This window comes from Tachyglossus aculeatus, chromosome 18 (assembly GCF_015852505.1).
Source record: "Tachyglossus aculeatus isolate mTacAcu1 chromosome 18, mTacAcu1.pri, whole genome shotgun sequence".
Taxonomy (NCBI): domain Eukaryota; kingdom Metazoa; phylum Chordata; class Mammalia; order Monotremata; family Tachyglossidae; genus Tachyglossus; species Tachyglossus aculeatus.
In genome coordinates this window covers 24,974,931-24,994,243 of record NC_052083.1, presented here as the reverse complement: position 1 = coordinate 24,994,243, position 19,313 = coordinate 24,974,931, and the positions used below count along the sequence as shown (strand labels likewise).

At 45.6% G+C, this 19,313-nt stretch overlaps 1 protein-coding gene across 1 annotated transcript in view; it reads right to left on the bottom strand.

Moving 5' to 3' along the window:
* Positions 1 to 19,313, bottom strand: part of OCA2 (OCA2 melanosomal transmembrane protein) — a 207,786-nt gene that overhangs the window by 125,106 nt on the left and 63,367 nt on the right. The window contains exons 10-13 of the mRNA XM_038760386.1: positions 12,054 to 12,125; positions 7,586 to 7,651; positions 1,962 to 2,018; positions 987 to 1,111 (exon numbers count right to left, since the gene is read on the bottom strand). Of these exons, the coding sequence (XP_038616314.1) occupies positions 987 to 1,111; positions 1,962 to 2,018; positions 7,586 to 7,651; positions 12,054 to 12,125 (320 nt within the window). The remainder of the gene's footprint in view (positions 1 to 986; positions 1,112 to 1,961; positions 2,019 to 7,585; positions 7,652 to 12,053; positions 12,126 to 19,313) is intronic.

Below are 19,313 nucleotides of genomic sequence, written 5' to 3'. Positions count from 1 at the left end.
AGTGCTTGACACATATTAAGCACTTAAGAAATACCACAATATCTACCAGCGCGGCTCAGGGGAAAGAGCCCGGGCTTTGGAGTCAGAGGTCAAGGGTTCAGATCCCGGTTCCGCCAACTGTCAGCTGTGTGACTTTGGGCAAGTCACTTCACTTCTCTGTGCCTCAGTTGCCTCATCTGGAAAATGGGGATTAAGACTGTGAGCCCCCCGTGGGACAACCTGATCACCTTGTAACCTCCCCAGCGCTTAGAATAGTGCTTTGCACATAGTAAACACTTAATAAATGCCATTATTATTATTATCTTGATAAGGGAATTTGGGTCTGCCTGAAGATAAGGGAAAGAGACCACCCCCTCAGGTCCCGTCCAGTGAAAATTCCCCCTCAGGATAGATAGTAGAGATAAAGCTCTTACCCAGTCCCAGAGGACATGGATAAATTACGACAGTCTCAATGATCAGGTTCTCTCTGAAACTTATACAATGTAAAAGGGCCCCCACCCAGAGAAGTCAGGCACTGCATTAGGACTGGATTAATCGTGCGGGTTTTTTAATTTTAACAATAAATTCCCCTGACATTATAACTCCCTCCTCCTAAATAACCCTCCCACAACTTGAGCCACTCAGAACTCTCTCAAGGAAGAGTCAGAAGAGAATCGGAGGAGGCCCAAATCAGGTCGGGAACCAGGGAAGGGACCAGTCTGGAGCTGAGATCCAGGTTGAGACGGAAAATAAAACTAAGAAAGAAATAGATTTGGATTCTGGGTTGACGCAAAGCAATTCTGGGTTGAGTGTTAAACCTGGATTCTCCATCCACCATTCCATCATTCACCCTGATATGTTTGGGTTCTCCTGGGGAGGGAACAGCAGTCATGGTGCAGGAGCAGATTATGAAGTTTCCGATTTCCAGGCTCCTGCTCAGCTCTGTATCACAACCCAACCCACCCTCCTCCTGCCTGGGGAAGGCACTAGCGGCCGGCAGAACCTACCTTATGGTGACCGGGGTGAAGAGAAGCATCGTTGTAACGTTGTCTAAAAATGCCGAAAGGATCGCCGCGATGAGGCACAGGATGATGATCATGGACCACACTCTGCCTCTGGACAGCCGATAAGCCTGGGGAACCAAAGTCCCGGGGAGGCAGGAATCGGACATGAAATCAGGGGACCACTACGAAAATGGGGGGTGTTAGATTCTGAAGACATTTAGGGCCATCAGGCCCCCAACCCCTGCTCCACCAGTGGCAGGAGTCTGCTGATGGGGGAAGGAAGATAGGGAAGTAGTGGACCACAGATCTCTCCCTGGGGTAGGCCCCAAGCCCAACAGCCCTGGGATCCTCAAGCCAAGTAAGTAAAAAGTCAGAGGGGGTACAACGAAATAGGTGCACCCCCGCTACACTTCATCTGATGGTTTTACAGGTCAGAAGTAGTCGGCAAACAGCAAATGTGCCAAGATTTCGGATCTGTTGCCCAACTCCCTGCCTGCACTGCCTCCACAGCTCCAGTTCATGAGCAGGAACAAAATGAGACAGTGTGAGACCCGAACATTTTTTTTCAGGGAGCCCCCGGGTAGTGGAAACACTAAAACCCCAGAAACCCTGAGGGAATGGAAATGTTGTACGCCTGGAAAGTGATCATTAAAATTGCGCCATTAAAAATCCAGCACTCAGAAACTAACGTCTGGCAATAAATGCAAAATATTTTTGTTGGTTATGTAGTTCAGAGCGCTGCCTACTGAGATAACATAATCCCAAATGAATAATCTAGTATTCTTTTCCTCGATCGACTTCTGCAATTATTTAATGAGATGGAAAAAGTTGGTCAATGCCATTAAACCCCTCAGCATGTCAATCCAGGAGGTGATTTTGATGGCTTTGAGTCTATGAAGGTTTTATTTGATAAATGAGGCACTGCAGAAACAGAAATAGAGATTTGTTTCAGAAGTCTGGAGAGCACAATAAACCTACCTTTACAGCACAATAATCGAAAAATCCGGTTTCTGAAAACACAGCCACTAAGATCATCTATGAGGAAAAAAACACACACGTGAAAATTTCTTTCCAAGACGATTGTACTATTTGTGGTCGGGTGTTAAGCACTTACTATGTGCCAGCCACTGTGCTAAGCGCTGGGGTAGATACAAGGTAATAGGGTTGGACACAGTCCCTGCCCCAGACTGTACTCACAGTCTTAAACCCCATTTGACAGATGGAGTAACTGAGGCACAGAGAAGTTAACTGACTTGCCCAAGGTCACACAGCAGGAGAGGTTGTGCATCTAGCTTTAATTCTATTTGTTCTGTCGACTTTGATGCCTGTCTACATGTTTTGTTTTGTTTTGTTGTCTGTCTCCCCCTTCTAGACTGTGAGCCCGTTGTTGGGTAGGGACCATCTCTATAGGCTGCCGACTTGTACTTCCCAAGCGCTTAGTACAGTGCTCGGCACACAGTAAGCGCTCAATAAATACGACTGAATAAATGAATTGGAACCCAAGTCCTTCTGACTCTCAGGCCTATACTCTATCCACTAGGCCACACTGCTTCCCTAAAAAAATTGTGGTCTTCGTTAAGTGTTTACTCTATGCAAAGGCACTGTATTAAGCTCTGGGGTGGATACAAGCAAATCAGGTTCAATCAATCAATCGTATTTATTGAGCGCTTACTGTGTGCAGAGCACCGTACTAAGCGCTTGGGAAGTACAAGTTGGCAACATATAGAGACAGTCCCTACCCAACAGTGGGCTCACAGTCTAGAAGGGGGAGACAGAGAACAAAACCAAACATATTAACAGAATAAAATAAATAGAATAGATATCATCAATCGTATTTATTGAGCGCTATGTGCAGAGCACAGTACTAAGCGCTTGGGAAGTACAAATTGGCAACATATAGAGACAGTCCCTACCCAACAGTGGGCTCACAGTCTATGTACAAGTAAAATAAATAAATAAATAAATAGAGTAATAAATATGTACAAACATATATATGTATATACAGGTGCTGTGGGGAAGGGAAGGAGGTAAGACGGTGGGGGGATGGAGAGGGGGACGAGGGGGAGAGGAAGGAGGGGGCTCAGTCTGGGAAGGCCTCCTGGAGGAGGTGACCCACATGGGGCTCACACTCTTAATCCTCATTTTACAGATGGAGTAACTGAGACACAGAGAAGTAAAATGACTTACCCAAGGTCCCACGGCCCACAAGTGGCCGAGTCAGAAGTAGAACCCAGATCCTTTTGACTCCCAGGCCTATAAGCCCAAGCAATCCCCCAGGCAGGAACCCAGACAGAAGCTCATCCTATTAGTACAGTGCTCTGCACACAGTAAGCGCTCAATAAATACGACTGAAGGAATCCTACTGAATGGTGATTGGGTGGGAGTCACGGGGTTACAGATACACTCATCAGGTGTTTAGGGTGGGGCCCAAGATTTCGCTTAGTACAGTGCACCATAAGTGCTCAGTAAATACGACTGAATGAATTTCCCCTTCCTTCTCCTGACAGTCTCTCAGGCTGACACAATCCCACCCACATCCCGGCCCCCAGTACTGAAGCTCCTTCTCACAGTGGCTTTCCTGACTCGATTTCCTACAGTTTTATCTATCTGGGCATCATTGGTTAGTGCACTGCCTAAGAAGCAGGATCTGGTAACAGCATTTCATTGTGTAATGCTGAGGAAAATATGCAGTGGCTTGCCGAGAAGCAGCACGGCAAGGTTCTGGAAGTGAGAACGACTGAGGTTCTGCCGCTTGTCTGCTGTGCGATCTTGGGCAAATCACTTAACTTCTCTGTGCACCAGTTGCCTCATCTGTAAAATGGGGATTAAGACTGTAAGCGCCACGTGGGACGCCCTGATTACCTTGTATCTATCCCAGGGCTTGAAACAGTAAGCGCTTAACAGATATAATAAAAAATGGGAGGGGAAGAAGGGTTAAGGCCAGTAAAAACTAGATATATAAGTGGATATTGACAACTCACTCCCTTTGCTCTTCCCCCTCTGCCCGCCCCACATCACTTATGTATATATGAATGTACCTATAATTCTATTTATTTATATTGATGCCTGCTTGCTTGTCTTGATGTCTGTATCCCCCCCTCTAAACTGTAAACTCGTTGTGGGCAGGGAATGTCTCTCTTTATTGCTGTATTGTACTTTCGCACTGTATTGTACTTAAGACTGTGAGCCCCACGTGGGACAACCTGATCACCTTGTATCCCCCCAGTGCTTAGTACAGTGCTTTGCACATAGTAAGCACTTAACAAATACCATCATTATTATTTCCAAGCGCTTAGTACAGTGCTCTGCACACAGTAAGCGCTCAATAAATACAACTGAATGAATGAAGGAATTTCTCAGACGAGGAAACTGAAAACCAAAGAGCTAACATAAGGCCTGAAGTTTCCCAACAGGCCGAGTCCTTTCCAGAGATCCATATCCTTCTTGGAGGTCACATTCATGTCCTCTTTTTTGATTCTCAAGAAATCATTCCAACCCTACTAACAATTAAAACAATTAAAATTAATTTAATATTAATATTAAATATTTAAATATTTGTTAAATATTTACTAAGTTCCGAGCACTGTGGTAATACAAGATAATTAAGTCAGACATAGTCCCTGTCCCCCCACGGGGCTCACAGTCTAAGAGGGAGGGAGAAGCAAGCAAACACTTAGTACAGTGCTCTGCACACAGTAAGCGCTCAATAAATGACTGAATGAATGAAGGAAAGCAGCAGGGCTTAGTGGAAAGAGCACAGACATGAGAGTCAGAAGGACTTGGGTTCTAATCCTGGTTCTTCCCCGTGTCTGCTGCGCGACTCTGGGCAAGTCACTTAACATCTCTGTGCCTCGGTTCCCTCATCTGTAAAATGGGGACTAAGACTGTAAGCCCCATGTGGGCCATGGACTGTGTCCAACCTGATTACTTTGTATATACTCCAGGGCTTGGCACACAGTAAGTGCTTGATAAATACCATAAAAAGATAAACAGGTTTTCGATCCTGTATATATGTATATATGTTTGTACATATGTATTACTCTATTTATTTATTTTACTTGTATATAGTTATTCTATTTATTTTATTTTGTTAATATTTTTTTGTTGTTGTTTGTCTCCCCCTTCTACACTGTGAGCCCGCTGTTCGGTAGGGACTGTCTCTATATGTTGCCAACTTGTACTTCCCAAGCACTTAGTACAGTGCTCTGCACACAGTAAGTGCTCAATAAATACGACTGAATGAATGAATGAGTGAATGATCGCCATTTAACAGATAAGGAAACTGAGGCACAGAGAAGATAAATGACTTGCTCATGGTCACACAGTGGGCCAATGTCCCTGAATCTCAGATTTGTGCTCTTTCCACTCAGTCCCAAAGTGATCTTTGCATCACGCCCTTTGGGTTCAAAGATTACATCCCCTTTTCTATCAGGTTCTCCATTGTTTGCTCTCCATTAATGGCCCTCCACTATTGAAGACTATCGCAACCCGGAAGTTTCTCATCTTTGTTGCACTGAACTAGGTAAGAATGGTAGAAATGGAAGCAGGACTTTACAATGGAGTTTGGAAGCCGCGGGAGTTTTGCCATCGAGCCGTACCGTTAAGTGGAAACAGCTCGGGTCAATGGCCGGGAAAGCCTGGCCCCATCTGGCCGCCTGCAAACCACGGGGGAAAGTTTACACTTCCCGTTCCCAGCAGTTAGTGAATTAAGGAGCGATAAAAGGTCCTTTCATTAAATCCGTGTCTAAACCTCAATGTGGTCACTACGAACATAGAGACCAAAAGCCAGCCCAAAACAGCTGGCTGCTGGAAAGCTTTGGAGAAAATTGGCAGTCGTTCTAAGAAACTAAGCAACAGCTGAGAGGAAGACTTGGAGGTGCTACTACTACTAATAATAATGGTATTTGTTAAGCACTTACTGTGTGCAAAGCACTGTTCTAAGCGCTGGGGGGGATACAAGGGGATCAGTTTGTCCCACATGGGGCTCACAGTCTTAATCCCCATTTTACAGAGGAGGGAAATGAGGCCCAGAGAAGTGACTTGCCCAAAGTCACACAGCTGACAAGTGGCGGAGCCGGGATTAGAACCCATGACCTCTGGCTCCCAATCAATCAATCAATCAATTGCATTTATTGAGCGCTTACTGTGTGCAGAGCACTGTACTAAGTGCTTGGGAAGTACAAGTTGGCAACATATAGAGACAGTCCCTACCCAACAGTAGGCTCACAGTCTAGAAGGGGGAGACAGAGAACAAAACCAAACATATTAACAAAATAAAATAAATAAGCCCGGGCTCTTTCCACTGAGCCATGCTGCTTCTCCTACAGGTTCTACCCTATGGTTCAATCAACCAATCAATCGTATTTATTGAGCACTTACTGTGTGCAGAGCACTGTACTAAGCGCTTGGGAAATACAAGTTGTCAACATATAGAGACGGTCCCTACCCAACAGTGGGCTCACAGTCTAGAAGGTTCAGTCAATTAATCAATGGCATTTACTGTGCACCTAGTGGAACGGGGACAGGACGGGAGTCATGAGACTGGGGTTCCTATCCTCACTCGGCTGCTTCCCTCCTACGTTAGCCTGGGCAAGTCACTAACTTCTCCATGCCACAGTTCCCTTCTTTGTAAAATGGGGATTATAATAGTATTAATAATAATAATAATGATGATGGTATTTATTAAGCACTTACTATGTGCAAAGCACTGCTCTAAGTGCTGGGGAGGTTACAAGGTGATCAGGTTGTCCCACGGGGGGCTCACAGTCTTGATCCCCATTTTACAGATGAGGGAACTGAGGCTCAGAGAAGTGAAGTGACTTGCCCAAAGTCACTCAGCTGACAATTGGTGGAGCCGGGATTTGCACCCATGACCTCTGACTCCAAAGCCTGGGCTCTTCCCACTGCGCCAGGAGAGGGAGGATTCTCCCTCCCCCTTAGGCTGTGGAGTTGTGTTGGATTGTCTTGTATCTACCCAAGTCCTTGGCACATTGTAAGTGCTTAAAAACACTATTATTATTATCATTACTATTATTATTATTACTATCACTATCATCATTATTAAATTAGCTTAAAATGCACACCAAACCCCTGTTCAGGAGAAACACTCAATGAAGCTATTTAAACAAAAAACCTGTCCTGGGAAGGTTTTCTATTCCCATTTGGTTTTTGTCTCAACAACTTCAGCTATCTCGGCTCCTTTTCAAGTCCATTGGCTTAGTTTGGTATCTTCCTGTTTCCTGCCCTATCAATGTTCCTCGCCATGTTTTATTTCCAAGCACTTAATAAGGGCTCAATAAATACAACTGGTTGATTGATATATTCTGCTTTGGGCACTGGGTTTCCCCTGGCACTAATTCACCGGGCACATTTTCCATACCTACAACCTGCCACAGACCCAAAACTCTTTCCCGGAGTGTCGACCTGTAAACGGTATTTTCCGCTGCAACGAATCCAACGGGGTTGACTCTGTTTCTAAATTGGGCATTATTCTCCCACAGTTCAGGGCTTCTTAACCCCACCTGGGACAATGAGCCGTATTAGGAAAGCCATCACCAAACCCTATACTTAAAAACGGCAGTTACAGGGGAGGTGGTAGTTACCATGCCAAACAGCAGTGCCAGCGTCTCAAAATCAATCCACTCCACCACTCGGACCAGACTTGGCCTCTGAAATCAGAGAATAAAACCATCAGTACATCCTGTGCCTCACCTACCTGGTGATTAGCTGAAAAAATGGCACAATCCAGATTCCATGTGCTGCCGAACCAATCCAACAGCGGGCCAGCGAAACCAGTGAACCATCCGTGGGCTCTTGAGAAGGGCCTCAGTGACTCATAATTTCAAGCGAAAACACTGGGGAATGCTAAAAAGCAGCACTTGTTTCATTTTTGCCCTATCCTGCTCTCTCCTCCTCTCAGCCCAAGAACTCCATGGGACTGGGACTGTATCTGTACTGATCATCTTGTATCTAAGCACCTGTTAAATGCCATCCTAATAATAATGATGGCATTTATTAAGCGCTTACTATATGCAAAGCACTGTTTAATGGGGAGGTTACAAGGTGATCAGGTTGTCCCACGGAGGGCTCACAGTCTTAATTCCTCATTTTACAGATGAGATAACGGAGGCCCAGAGAAGTGAAGTGACTCGCCCAAAGTCACACAGCTGACAATTGACGGCACCGGAATTTGAACTCATGACCTCTGACTCCAAAGCCCGGGCTCTTTCCACTGAGCCACGCTGCTTCTCTGAAGTGACTTGCCCAAAGTCACCCAGCTGACAATTGGCGGAGCTGGGATTTGAACCCATGACCTCTGACTCCAAAGCCCGGGCTCTTTCCACTGAGCCACTCAAAGAAATGGAACGGCTTCACCTTTGCTGGTGACCGCTGATCTGACATTGCTGCTAGTGGGCTCATGGTCACATAAGTCCCATGAGAAGCAGCGTGGCTCAGTGGAAAGAGCCCGGGCTTGGGAGTCAGAGGTCATGGGTTCAAATCCCGGCTCTGCCAATTGTCAGCTGGGTGACTTTGGGCAAGTCATTTCACTTCTCTGGGTCTCAGTTCCCTCATCTGTAAAATGGGGATGAAGACTGTGAGCCCCCCGTGGGACAACCTGGTCACCTTGTAACCTCTCCAGTGCTTAGAACAGTGCTTGGCACATAGTAAGTGCTTAATAAATGCCATCATTATTATTATTACTATTATTATTACAAGTCCCAGGCCTAACTCCCTCCACACAATTGTTGCTCTTGGTCTTATCATCTGCTTGATCTCATATGGCCCCACAGAGGGTCTTCAAGGCTTTCTGCCACCCGAGGGAGGCCCATTGAGACACCTGGCTTGAAGGGCTTAGAACAGTGCTTTGCACATAGTAAGCACTTAATAAATGCTATTATTATTATTATTATTATTATTATTATTATTAAGAGGCAGCCCTATTTTCCCCCAGCCGCTCACCTTGACACCTAGTGAGGCCATCACTGGATGGAGGCCTGGGAGCCAAAGACCTACTAAAGGCTCACCTCCTCCGGGAGGCCTTCCCAGACTAAGCCCCCCTTTTCATCTGCTCCCCTTCCCCTCCCTTTCGCCCCGACTTGCTCCCTTTGTTCTACCCCCGCTCCTCCCGACCACAGCACTTGTGTATACATGTACGTATTTAGAATTCTATTTATTTATAATAATGATGTATATATCCATAATTCTACTTACTTACATTGATGCTGTTGATGCCTGTTGGCTTGTTTTGCTGCCTGCCTCCCCACTTCTAGACTGTTAGCCCATTGTGGGCAGGGATTGATGATGATGATGATGATGTTGTTAAGTGCTTACTATGTGCGAAGCACTGTTCTAAGCGCTGGGGAGGTTACAAGGTGATCAGGTGGTCCCACGGGGGGCTCACAGTCTTAATCCCCATTTTACAGATGAGGTCACTGAGGCACAGAGAAGTGAAGTGACTCACCCAAAGTCACACAGCTGACAGTTGGCGGAGCCGGGATTTGAACCCGTGACCTCTGACTCTAAAGCCCGGGCTCTTTTGTCTCTATTTGTTGCTGAACTGTACTTTCCAAGCACCCAGTGCAGTGCTCTGCTCACAGTAAGCACTTAATAAATACCACTGACTGGCTGAATGAATCTGTACTCTTTAAGTGCTTGACAGTCAATAATTTATTTTAATGTCTGCCTCCCTGTCGGGACTGTAAACTCCTGGTGGGTAGAGAGAGTAATCTGCCAACTCCGTTGAATCGTATTCTCCGACGCCCTTAGTACAGTAAGCATTTAATAAATACGACTGACTTTGATTGATTGCAACTCTGTTTATCTTTGTGAGACCCTCTCTATGTCCTTGGATGTGTGTGTGTTTTTAGGGGTGGGGGGAGCGCTCACATATGTGTCTTCATGATTTTCATCTTACTGACACATTCACATATGTGTCTCTGGGAGCTTGGTCATACCCAGCGCTTAGAACAGTGCTTTGCACATAGTAAGCGCTAAACAAATACCACCATTATTATTATATACACAAATTTTCATGGATGTTTTGTGATTGCCTGGTTCCTTGTGCCAGTTGTGCTGGAGTTGTACCAACTCCTTTCTGCAGTACACGCTCAAGCGCTTAGTACAGCACTCCACACAAGGTAGTGCTCAATAAATACCACTGACTGATTGACTGATTGATCCCACTCTGTATCACGGAAATTCTTTGCCACCCGCTCTAAAGCCCTCAATAATAATAATAATAATTGCGGGATTTGTTAAGCTTTTACTATGTGCCGGGCACTGTACTAAGCGCTGGGGTGGATACAACCAAATGGGGTTGGACACAGTCCCTGTCCCCTGTGGGGCTCACAGTCTCAATCCCCATTTTCCAGATGAGGTAACTGATGGCCAGAGAAGTGAAGTGACTTGCCCAAGGTCACACAGCAGACAAGGATTAGAACCCACGACCTTTAGGCCCGTGCTCCATCCACGACGCCACGCAGCTTCTCGTGGGCTTCTCAATCAGTTCTCCCCATTCTATCTTACCTCAGTGATTTCCTACTAAAATCCAGCCCACGTGCTTCACTCATCCAATACCAATCTATTCACTGTATCTTAATCTCATGTATTTTGCCACTGACCATGTGCACACACTCTCCTTCCAACCTTGTAAATCCCTCCAAACAACTGATCCATCAATAAACTGCACTCACTGTGTGCAGAGCACTGTATCAAACGCTTGGGAGAGTAAAATATAACAGAGTTGGCAGACACGCTCCCTGCCTACAGTGAGCTTACAGTCTAGAGGGGGGAGACAGACAATCACACAAAGACATTAAATTACGAACATGTACAAAAGTGTAATGGGCTAAGGGAGGAGTGAATTAAGGGTACAAATCCAGCGCTTACACACAGTAAGTGCTTAACAAATGCCATTATTATTATTATTATTAATGTAAGAGCTAAGCAGAAGGTAGTGAGAGAGGATGAAATGAGATTCTGGCTGGGGGAGGCTCTTTGAAGGAGATGTCCTAGAAATAAGGCTTCGAAGGTGCAGTAACTGAATTTCTGTCAGATAGAAAAGGGAGGGCACTCCGGACCAGAGGCGGGACATGGATGAGGGGTTGGTGGAACGACAGATGAGGATTAAGATACAGTGAGTACATCGGCAATAGAGGAGCGGAGCATGTGGGTGCGGGATTGTAGAGGGAAATCAGGGAGGTAAGGGAAGAAGGGGCTAGGTGACTGAGTGCTTTAAAGTAAGAAGTTTCTGTTTAATGCAGAGGTAGATGGGCAACCACTGAAGATCCTTGAGGAGTGGGGAAACATGGGCTGAATGGTTTTGTAGAAAAATGAGCCGGGCAGCAGAGTGAAAGGCAATTTTCTTTCAGACATGCCTGCAACAATGGTTCCATGCTGGCGGGAGCCAAATTTCCACTGCTATCACCTCTTCCCTAAAGCCAGGTACACTGTTCTAGACTGTGAGCCCACTGTTGGGTAGGGACCGTCTCTATATGTTGCCAACATGTACTTCCCAAGCGCTTAGTACAGTGCTCTGCACACAGTAAGTGCTCAATAAATATGATTGAATGAATGAATGAATGGAGAACTGAAGTACAGAACTGAAACCACCTTCCACAGCTTCAGAGAGCTGTGTAATTGTCTGAGCGAAACAAAGGTTGCTGAAACATGGAATTAATACATGGAATTATTATTACATATTCATGATTTATTTTCATGCCTGTCTCCCCCTCTAGACTGTAAGCTCTTTGTGGGCAGGGAACGTGTCCATCAACTCTGTTGCATTATGCTCTCCCAAGCATTTAGAACCGTGCCCACAGTACGTGCTCAATAAATACTACTGACCGAAGGATAGATACCCCATTTCCCACGCCCCCTGCGTATTTCCAATGTCCCAGCTGCCTTCCCAGCCACGAGGAGCAGGAAACGGGAAGCTCAGGATAAAATCGTTGTCTACGCGGAAGAGTGAGAGTCTGGCGTATTGCAATTTCAGGAAAGGTACTGAAACGAATGGGGGAGAGAGGGGAACTCCATCCCTACATACCCAAATAGTGGTATGTCACCACTTACCTCGCCCACCACGGCTAGAGCAGTCAAGGCAGCTAGGGAGCCTAGCATGGCGGCCAAAGTTCTGTGCACGACCTGAAAGAAAAGCCACAAATTACTGAAGAAATCTGCAAGTCCACCTAAGCAGCTGGCCTCAGCCCGGCTGCTACAAGCAATGTTTGAACACACTCTCAAGAGGCAGTTTGCCAAATCCGTTTGAAGCAAAGGCCCTCAATGTTTCAGGGCTCGGTACCTAAATGGCAACATATTCCGGATAACAATAATAATAATAATGATAATGATGGTGTTTGTTAAGCGCTTACTATGTGCAAAGCGCTGGGGGGGGGGACACACAAGGTGATCAGGTTGTCCCACGTGGGGCTCACAGTCCCCCATTTTACAGATGAGGTAACTGAAGCTCAGAAAAGTGAAGTGACTGACCCAAGGTCACACAGCGGACATGTGGTGGAGCTGGGATTAGAACCCGTGACCTGTGGCTCCCAAGCCCGTGCTCTTTCCACTGAGCCACGCTACAAAGGTGGAAGAAAAAGAGGAAACGTGCCCTGTGACATAGCACGTGTTCAACGACTTTTTCTTATTTGTCAACTTGTACTTCCCAAGCGCTTAGTACAGTGCTCTGCACACAGTAAGCGCTCAATAAATACGATTGAATGAATGCATGAATTTACAGCTGAGTCCCGAGGCAACGTTGACACAATCAATCAATTCTGGCTAACTAGCTGAGAATGTTATCAAACTACATTTTCACGAACGGTTGTCTCGTCCACTCCAAAGTATTCACGGCTATCACAGGCTGTGAGTCCCATGTGAGACAGGGACTGTGCCCAGCCCCATTTTCTTGTATCCACCCCAGTGCTTAATACAGTGCCTGGCACATAGTAAGCGCTTAACAAATACCATAATCGTTACTACTATGGAATCACTAAAAAATAATAATAATAATAATAATGGCATTTGTTAAGCGCTTACTATGTGAAAAGCACTGTTCTAAGTGCTGGGGAGGATACAAGGTGATCAGGTTGTCCCACGGGGGGCTCACAGTCTTAATCCCCATTTTACAGATGAGGGAACTGAGGCACAGAGAAGTGAAGTGACTTGCCCCAAATCACACAGCTGACAGTTGGAGGAGCTGGGATTTGAACCCGTGACCTCTGACTCCAAAGCCCGGGCTCTTTCCATTGAGCCACACTGCTTCTCTTAAGTACCTACCTCTGGCCGGGATCACCCTCCCTCCTTATATCAGAACAGAACAGTGCTTTGAACATAGTAAGCGCTTAATAAATGCCATCATTATTATTATCAGAAAGGTAACTGCTCTTCCCGACTTCAAAGCCTTATTTGAAGGCACATCTCCTCTTCTCCCATTCATTCTGCACCGCTCTTACTTGCTCATTCATTCGTCCTCCCTCCCATCCCCACAGCACATACATATATGTATCTGTAATTTATTTATTTATCTATTTATTGGTATGAATGCGAGCTCACTGTGGGCAGGAAGTGTCTGGTTGTTGTTATACCGTACTCTTCCAAATGCTTAGTACAGTGCTTTGTACGCAGTAAACGTTCAACGAATATGACCGAAAGAAGGTCTAGGGAAAATGAAGAGCCAAGCATGGCTAATGTTTCGTCAGGTCCGCTCCCAAGCAAGGCCAGTGCCAGATGCCAAAATCTCCACGCTCCGGGAAGCGGAGTGCTCTTCCAGTGGTTGCCATCAAGCCACTTACACAGCTGTCACCTACTGGGAGAACTGACGACTCGGAATCAGGTGTGTTTGAGAGGTCTGTGAACCTCCCCCATAAAGGGTGGAAAAATAAAATTAGAAGGGTTTTGTGGGGATTTTCAGTCAGAGAAAGTAAAATGCGAACACACAATACATCAGAATGATGTTTGAAAAAGCTACAGTGTAATCAGATTACTACGTTTTAACAGATTTTTTTCACCGTCCTGTCCGACAGGGATGACTCTGTCAAGTGTTTTTCTTCAGGGAACAGAGAAAATACCAGTGGAAACATGAAATCTCAATGAATTTAATATGGAATTGATGTTGGTATCGATATAAAATGAAAGGCTGGCCTCACTCAACTCATTTTAGATTTTCAAGCCTATTCTTTAAATGGAGAAACACTGTATCACAAATACAGATAAGATGCCCTGCCAGCAAGTTGGCTTTATTCAAGCAGATGAGGCTAACAGTATAGCTTAAAACAAAGCAGGAGTGGAACTGGTAGAAGATAATTCCCATGTGCTTAGCAAAAAAGGAACCTAAATGGGATTGAAATCACACTCTGAACCTAAACCCAGACCGTGAACTCATATTCACGTCTGATTCACTTCATCTTTCCTGGAGACACCTTTGTCTCTGGAGGACTGAGTTGGTCCCCAAAAGTTGATCTCGAGTTGCTATAGCAACCTCAGGTTCCTACACGTCTCAAGAGCCCCCTGAGATCTCATGAATGTGAAAATATCTGAGTCTGGATGGATTCTTCTGGGCCTGTGACTGACTTGGTTTTAAGGAATTGCTGCTTCCTGCAGTTTGGGCAGGTTAAGAGCCCTTATTGAAAGAAGACACCAGGAGGAGAGAATCGCTGCAAGTTCAGGCCCCACTTGCACCTTCCCCCTCCTCCCAGAAAGAAATGAATAATTCTAACGAACAATTCTGCCCCACAGTTCCCTGGATGTTAGCCATCTCCTTTTAGCCAATGATTTGCAATTAGCATGTGAATCACTTTCTCTTTTCAAACAACGGCTGAATAGGGAAAGAAAAGTTTGTATTTTTAGCATCATCTATAATTACTTTTATCCCCCAGTTTAGCAGTTGCTGAAGATGCTTTCCTAGGACACTGGCATCATATGATTACGGAAAAGTTGCACTTGTGAAGAAATGTCGATTACCACATGGAGGGGCATCTCTTAGAGTTCTGAAAACCCATCGCTGGTCCTTTTATTTCTGAGGCACTATCTATATAATGGATAAAAACTAACCACCTTCGCTACTTCAACCAATACCTGCCCACAGAACATCTCCCAGCACTTTCCAACAGCGGCACCAAAAACGGATGATAAAGTTAGATGCAGCCCAATGTGACTTTTAGCACAAAGCAGCGTGGCCTAGTGGAAAGAGCAGAGGATTGGGAGTCAGGCGACCTGGGTTCTAATCCCCACTCCACCACCGGCCCGTTGCCTGACTGTGGGCAAGTCACTTGACGTCTCTGGGCATCACCTATAAAATAAGGATTGGATACCTGCTCTATCGCCGTGTGAGCCACTGTGGGGCAGAGACTGGGTCTGATCTGACTGCATTTCCTCTACTCCAGCTCTTGAATCACATGAACATTATCACTATTATAAGGGCGTATTAGAACACGTGAGACATACAGTCTTTATCATACTTTTCTCAGTTCTCTGCCAACTGTTTTCCCTGCTCTCAGATTTGTTGACTTCTTGGTGGGAACTGGAAACTGCATCTTCTCCTAACCTTCCTCTCGAATGAACCAATCTTCTGATTTTGTAGAGAAGCAGCGTGGCTCAGTGGACAGAGCACGGGCTTTGGAGTCAGAGGTCAGGGGTTCAAATCCCGGCTCCGCCACTCGTCAGCTGTGTGACTCTGGGCAAGTCACTTAGCTTCTCTGTGCCTCAGTTCCCTCATCTGTAAAATGGGGATTAAGACTGTGAGCCCCACGTGGGACAACCTGATCAACTTGCCCCCCCAGCGCTTAGAACAGTGCTTTGCACATAGTAAGCGCTTAACAAATACCATCATTATTATTATTATCTCCCCCTTCTAGACTGTGAGCCCATTGTTGGGTAGGGACCATCTCTATATGTAGACAACTTGTACTTCCCAAGCACTTAGTACAGTGCTCGGCACACAGTAAGCACTCAATAAATACAATTGAATGAATGAATGAATGAATATATAATAATAAAAAAAACATATTTATCCATCTTCTAAACCAAATGGCACCGAACCATCCCGGTCCGCCAGGAAGGGCCGGCCTAAAGTCATAAAAGGCCCCACGTCCCAGCAGATATTGAGGCCAACAAGTATACTGCCAAAGAAACAATGCAATTACTGAGTAGAAAAATGATCTCTCGCCAGGCAAATGTCAAGTCAGAGTGACGAAAGATGAAGTTCCACTGCTCTAACTGCAGTCACAGCTAAAAAGATCTTCAATCAAAACATTGCCAGTTCATCCCCAGACTCCATCCTACCAGGAGGATCTGAACCAGCTCCAAAAGCCCAGGTACCCAACTCATAGGTAGAACAGACAATGCTCTGCCCTCTAATAACTGCCGCTAGTTCAGCAGCATCAGAGAGAGAACAAACACTCCTCTGCTGGAATGTTTGATGTGCACACAGATATAATAAATAGGTGAATCTTGTAACTCTCCAACTCCCTGCAAGTCACCAGGAAACCGAAGCAGAGTAGTTTCCATTAAGGAAGAATTTCTTTCATTTAGAAATGGGAGGCAAGCCAACTCCAGGCATGCCTTTGGGGACAATGGGGACTGTTTCGGGACAATGGGGACTGTTTCAGAAGCAGACGTGGATGTTCCTAAACAGTCGGGTTTCGGGAGATGATTTTGGAACCTCCCGGAGAAATGATCATTTCTCTGGGAATGGAGCAACCAGTCGCTGAGTGAAACCCTGAATTCTCCCTGGGCCATTAACTCTTCCCAAGTGGCCTGCTCTTCCTCCTCTTCCTCAGGACCCCTGAGTCCATGTGGCTGCCCAGGGAGACCAGAAAGATGTTGGGCCACTGACTCTAGTGGGGCTTGGGTGGGTAAGACGGAGGGAAGGGCAGCAGAGCAATGCCAGGGACCTGGGTCCTAAAGCTGCCAAGGTGAACAAGGGATTCTGAGGAAGGCGAAGAATTTGGGTTTTCCTTCCACCAGCCCATCTGATTCCTTCCCTGCTCCTAAAACTCCCTCCTCCTAACCATCTGACTTGTCTGCTGTGTGACCTTGACAAGTTAGTGACATCTCTGTTTCCTCATCTGAATGAAGGGGATTAAATACCTCTTCTTCCTCCCCTTTGACTATGAACGGCATATGTGTCTGATTGGATTACCCTGCATCTAACCCAGTTCTTGACACATCATGAGTGCTTAGTACAGTGCTCAGAGACACTAATGAATGAAACACACTCTCTGCACTAAAGACAATGTGAAATTATGCTGCTGCATTACCAATGCTTTGCACATAGTAAGGGCTTAACAAATGCCATTACTATTATTATTACCAATCAATCAAGCAATGACATTTATTGAGTGCCTACTGAGCTCTAGATGTGGCATTTAATGCTTGGAAGAGTACATCAGTAGCCAGGCACATATTTCCTGCCCTCGAAAAGCTTCTAATCTAATCAGGAAGGCAGATTAAAAGTATTTACAGGTAGTGAAAGCATAAGGGTAAAGCAGGAAGCAGTATGAAAGCATCAGGATAAAACAACTGAATAAAGGACTGGAGGTGTTGATAACATATATTAATATATAAATGAACAAAAACGTACACATTACTGTACAGTAGATAGGAACAAAATGTACAATTGCTACGTTTGCTGGGCTGACGGGACTGGGATCTTGTGAACTGACTGTGGAAGGTTTACTGATGGAAGGGTGGGTGGATTTTTGAAGGACTTTGACGAAGGAGAAAGCGGAGATCTGGCAAATTTGGGGGGAAAGGGGTTCCAGGCCTGGGGAACGGGGTGAGCAAGGGGTTAGAGAGGGGACAGTCAAAAATCAAGTCCAGTTAAGTGAGCTTGGGAGGAGCCAAGAGGGCAAACTGGGAAGGGACAGATGAAAAGAACGAATAAGAAACACGGAGAGAGATCATGGCAAGCCTTGTAGCCGACGGTAAGAAGTTTGTCGTGCGTAGAGGGATGTGTGTCGAACAATGCTGCAAGATGATTTGTGCAAAAGGGTGGAATTTGGACTGAACCTGGGAGAGGCTGGAGGCAGGAAGTAATAATGGTAGGAGTAATAATAATGATGGCATGTATTAAGCACTTGCTATGTGCATAGCACTGTTCTAAGCGCTGGGGAGGTTACAAGGTGATCAGGTTGTCCCACGGGGGACTCACAGTCTAAATCCCCATTTTCCAGATGAGATAACTGAGGCCCAGAGAAGTGAAGTGACTTGCCCAAAGTCACCCAGCTGACAATTGGTGGAGCCGGGATTTGAACCCATGACCTCCGACTCCAAAGCCCGGGCTCTTTCCACTGACCCACACTGCTTCTCTAACAGCAGTAATGATAATATTATTATTACTGAGCCCCTCCTCATCCCCCCCACCTTACCTCCTTCCCGTCCCCACAGCACCTGTATATATGTAGGTATGTTTGTATGTATTTGTTACTCTTTATTTATTTATTTTATTTGTACATATTTATTCTATTTATTTTATTTTGTTAATACGTTTTGTTTTGTTCTCTGTTTCCCCCTTCTAGACTGTGAGCCCACTGTCGGGTAGGGACTGTCTCTATATGTTGCCAACTTGTACTTCCCAAGCCCTTAGTACAGTTCTCTGTACACAGTAAGCACTCAATAAATACGATTGAATGAATGAATGAATGAATGAATAACATTATTATAATGGTGGTAGGTGCTTGCTATATGTCAAGCACTGTTCATTCATTCAATCATATTTACTGAGCGCTTACTGTGTGCGGAGCACTGTACTAAGCGCTTGGGAAGGACAAGTCAGCAACATATAGAGACAGTCCCTAGTTAATCACATTGACACAGTCCCTGTCCCACAGGGGGACCACACTATTGACTCCTATTTTAGAGATGAAGTAACTGAGGCCTTCAGAAGTTTTCAGTGACTTGCCCAAAGTCACACAGCAGACGTGGCAGAGCTGGGATTAGAACCCAGGTCCTTCTGACTTCCAAGCTCGGGCTCTTTCTGCGTCCAGGAAGATGTGGTCCCAAGTATTTAGTGCAGTGCTCTGCGCATGGCAAACATTCAATAAATACACTGATTGATTGAGTGACTGATTGATAGCACAAGCCAGGTGAGCAGGACAATGCCAAGAGTGAGTGTGAAGAGGCGGAGACACAAGAAGAGAAATTTGCAGAACACCCATAGTTAGAAGACAAGAGGTGGAAGAGAATAATAATAATGATGATGGTATTCGTTAAGCGCTTACTATGGGCAAAGCACTGTTCTAAGCACTGGGGGGATACAAGGTGATCAGGTTGTCCCACGGGGGGCTCACAGTCTTCATCCCCATTTTACAGAGGAGGTAACTGAGGCACAGA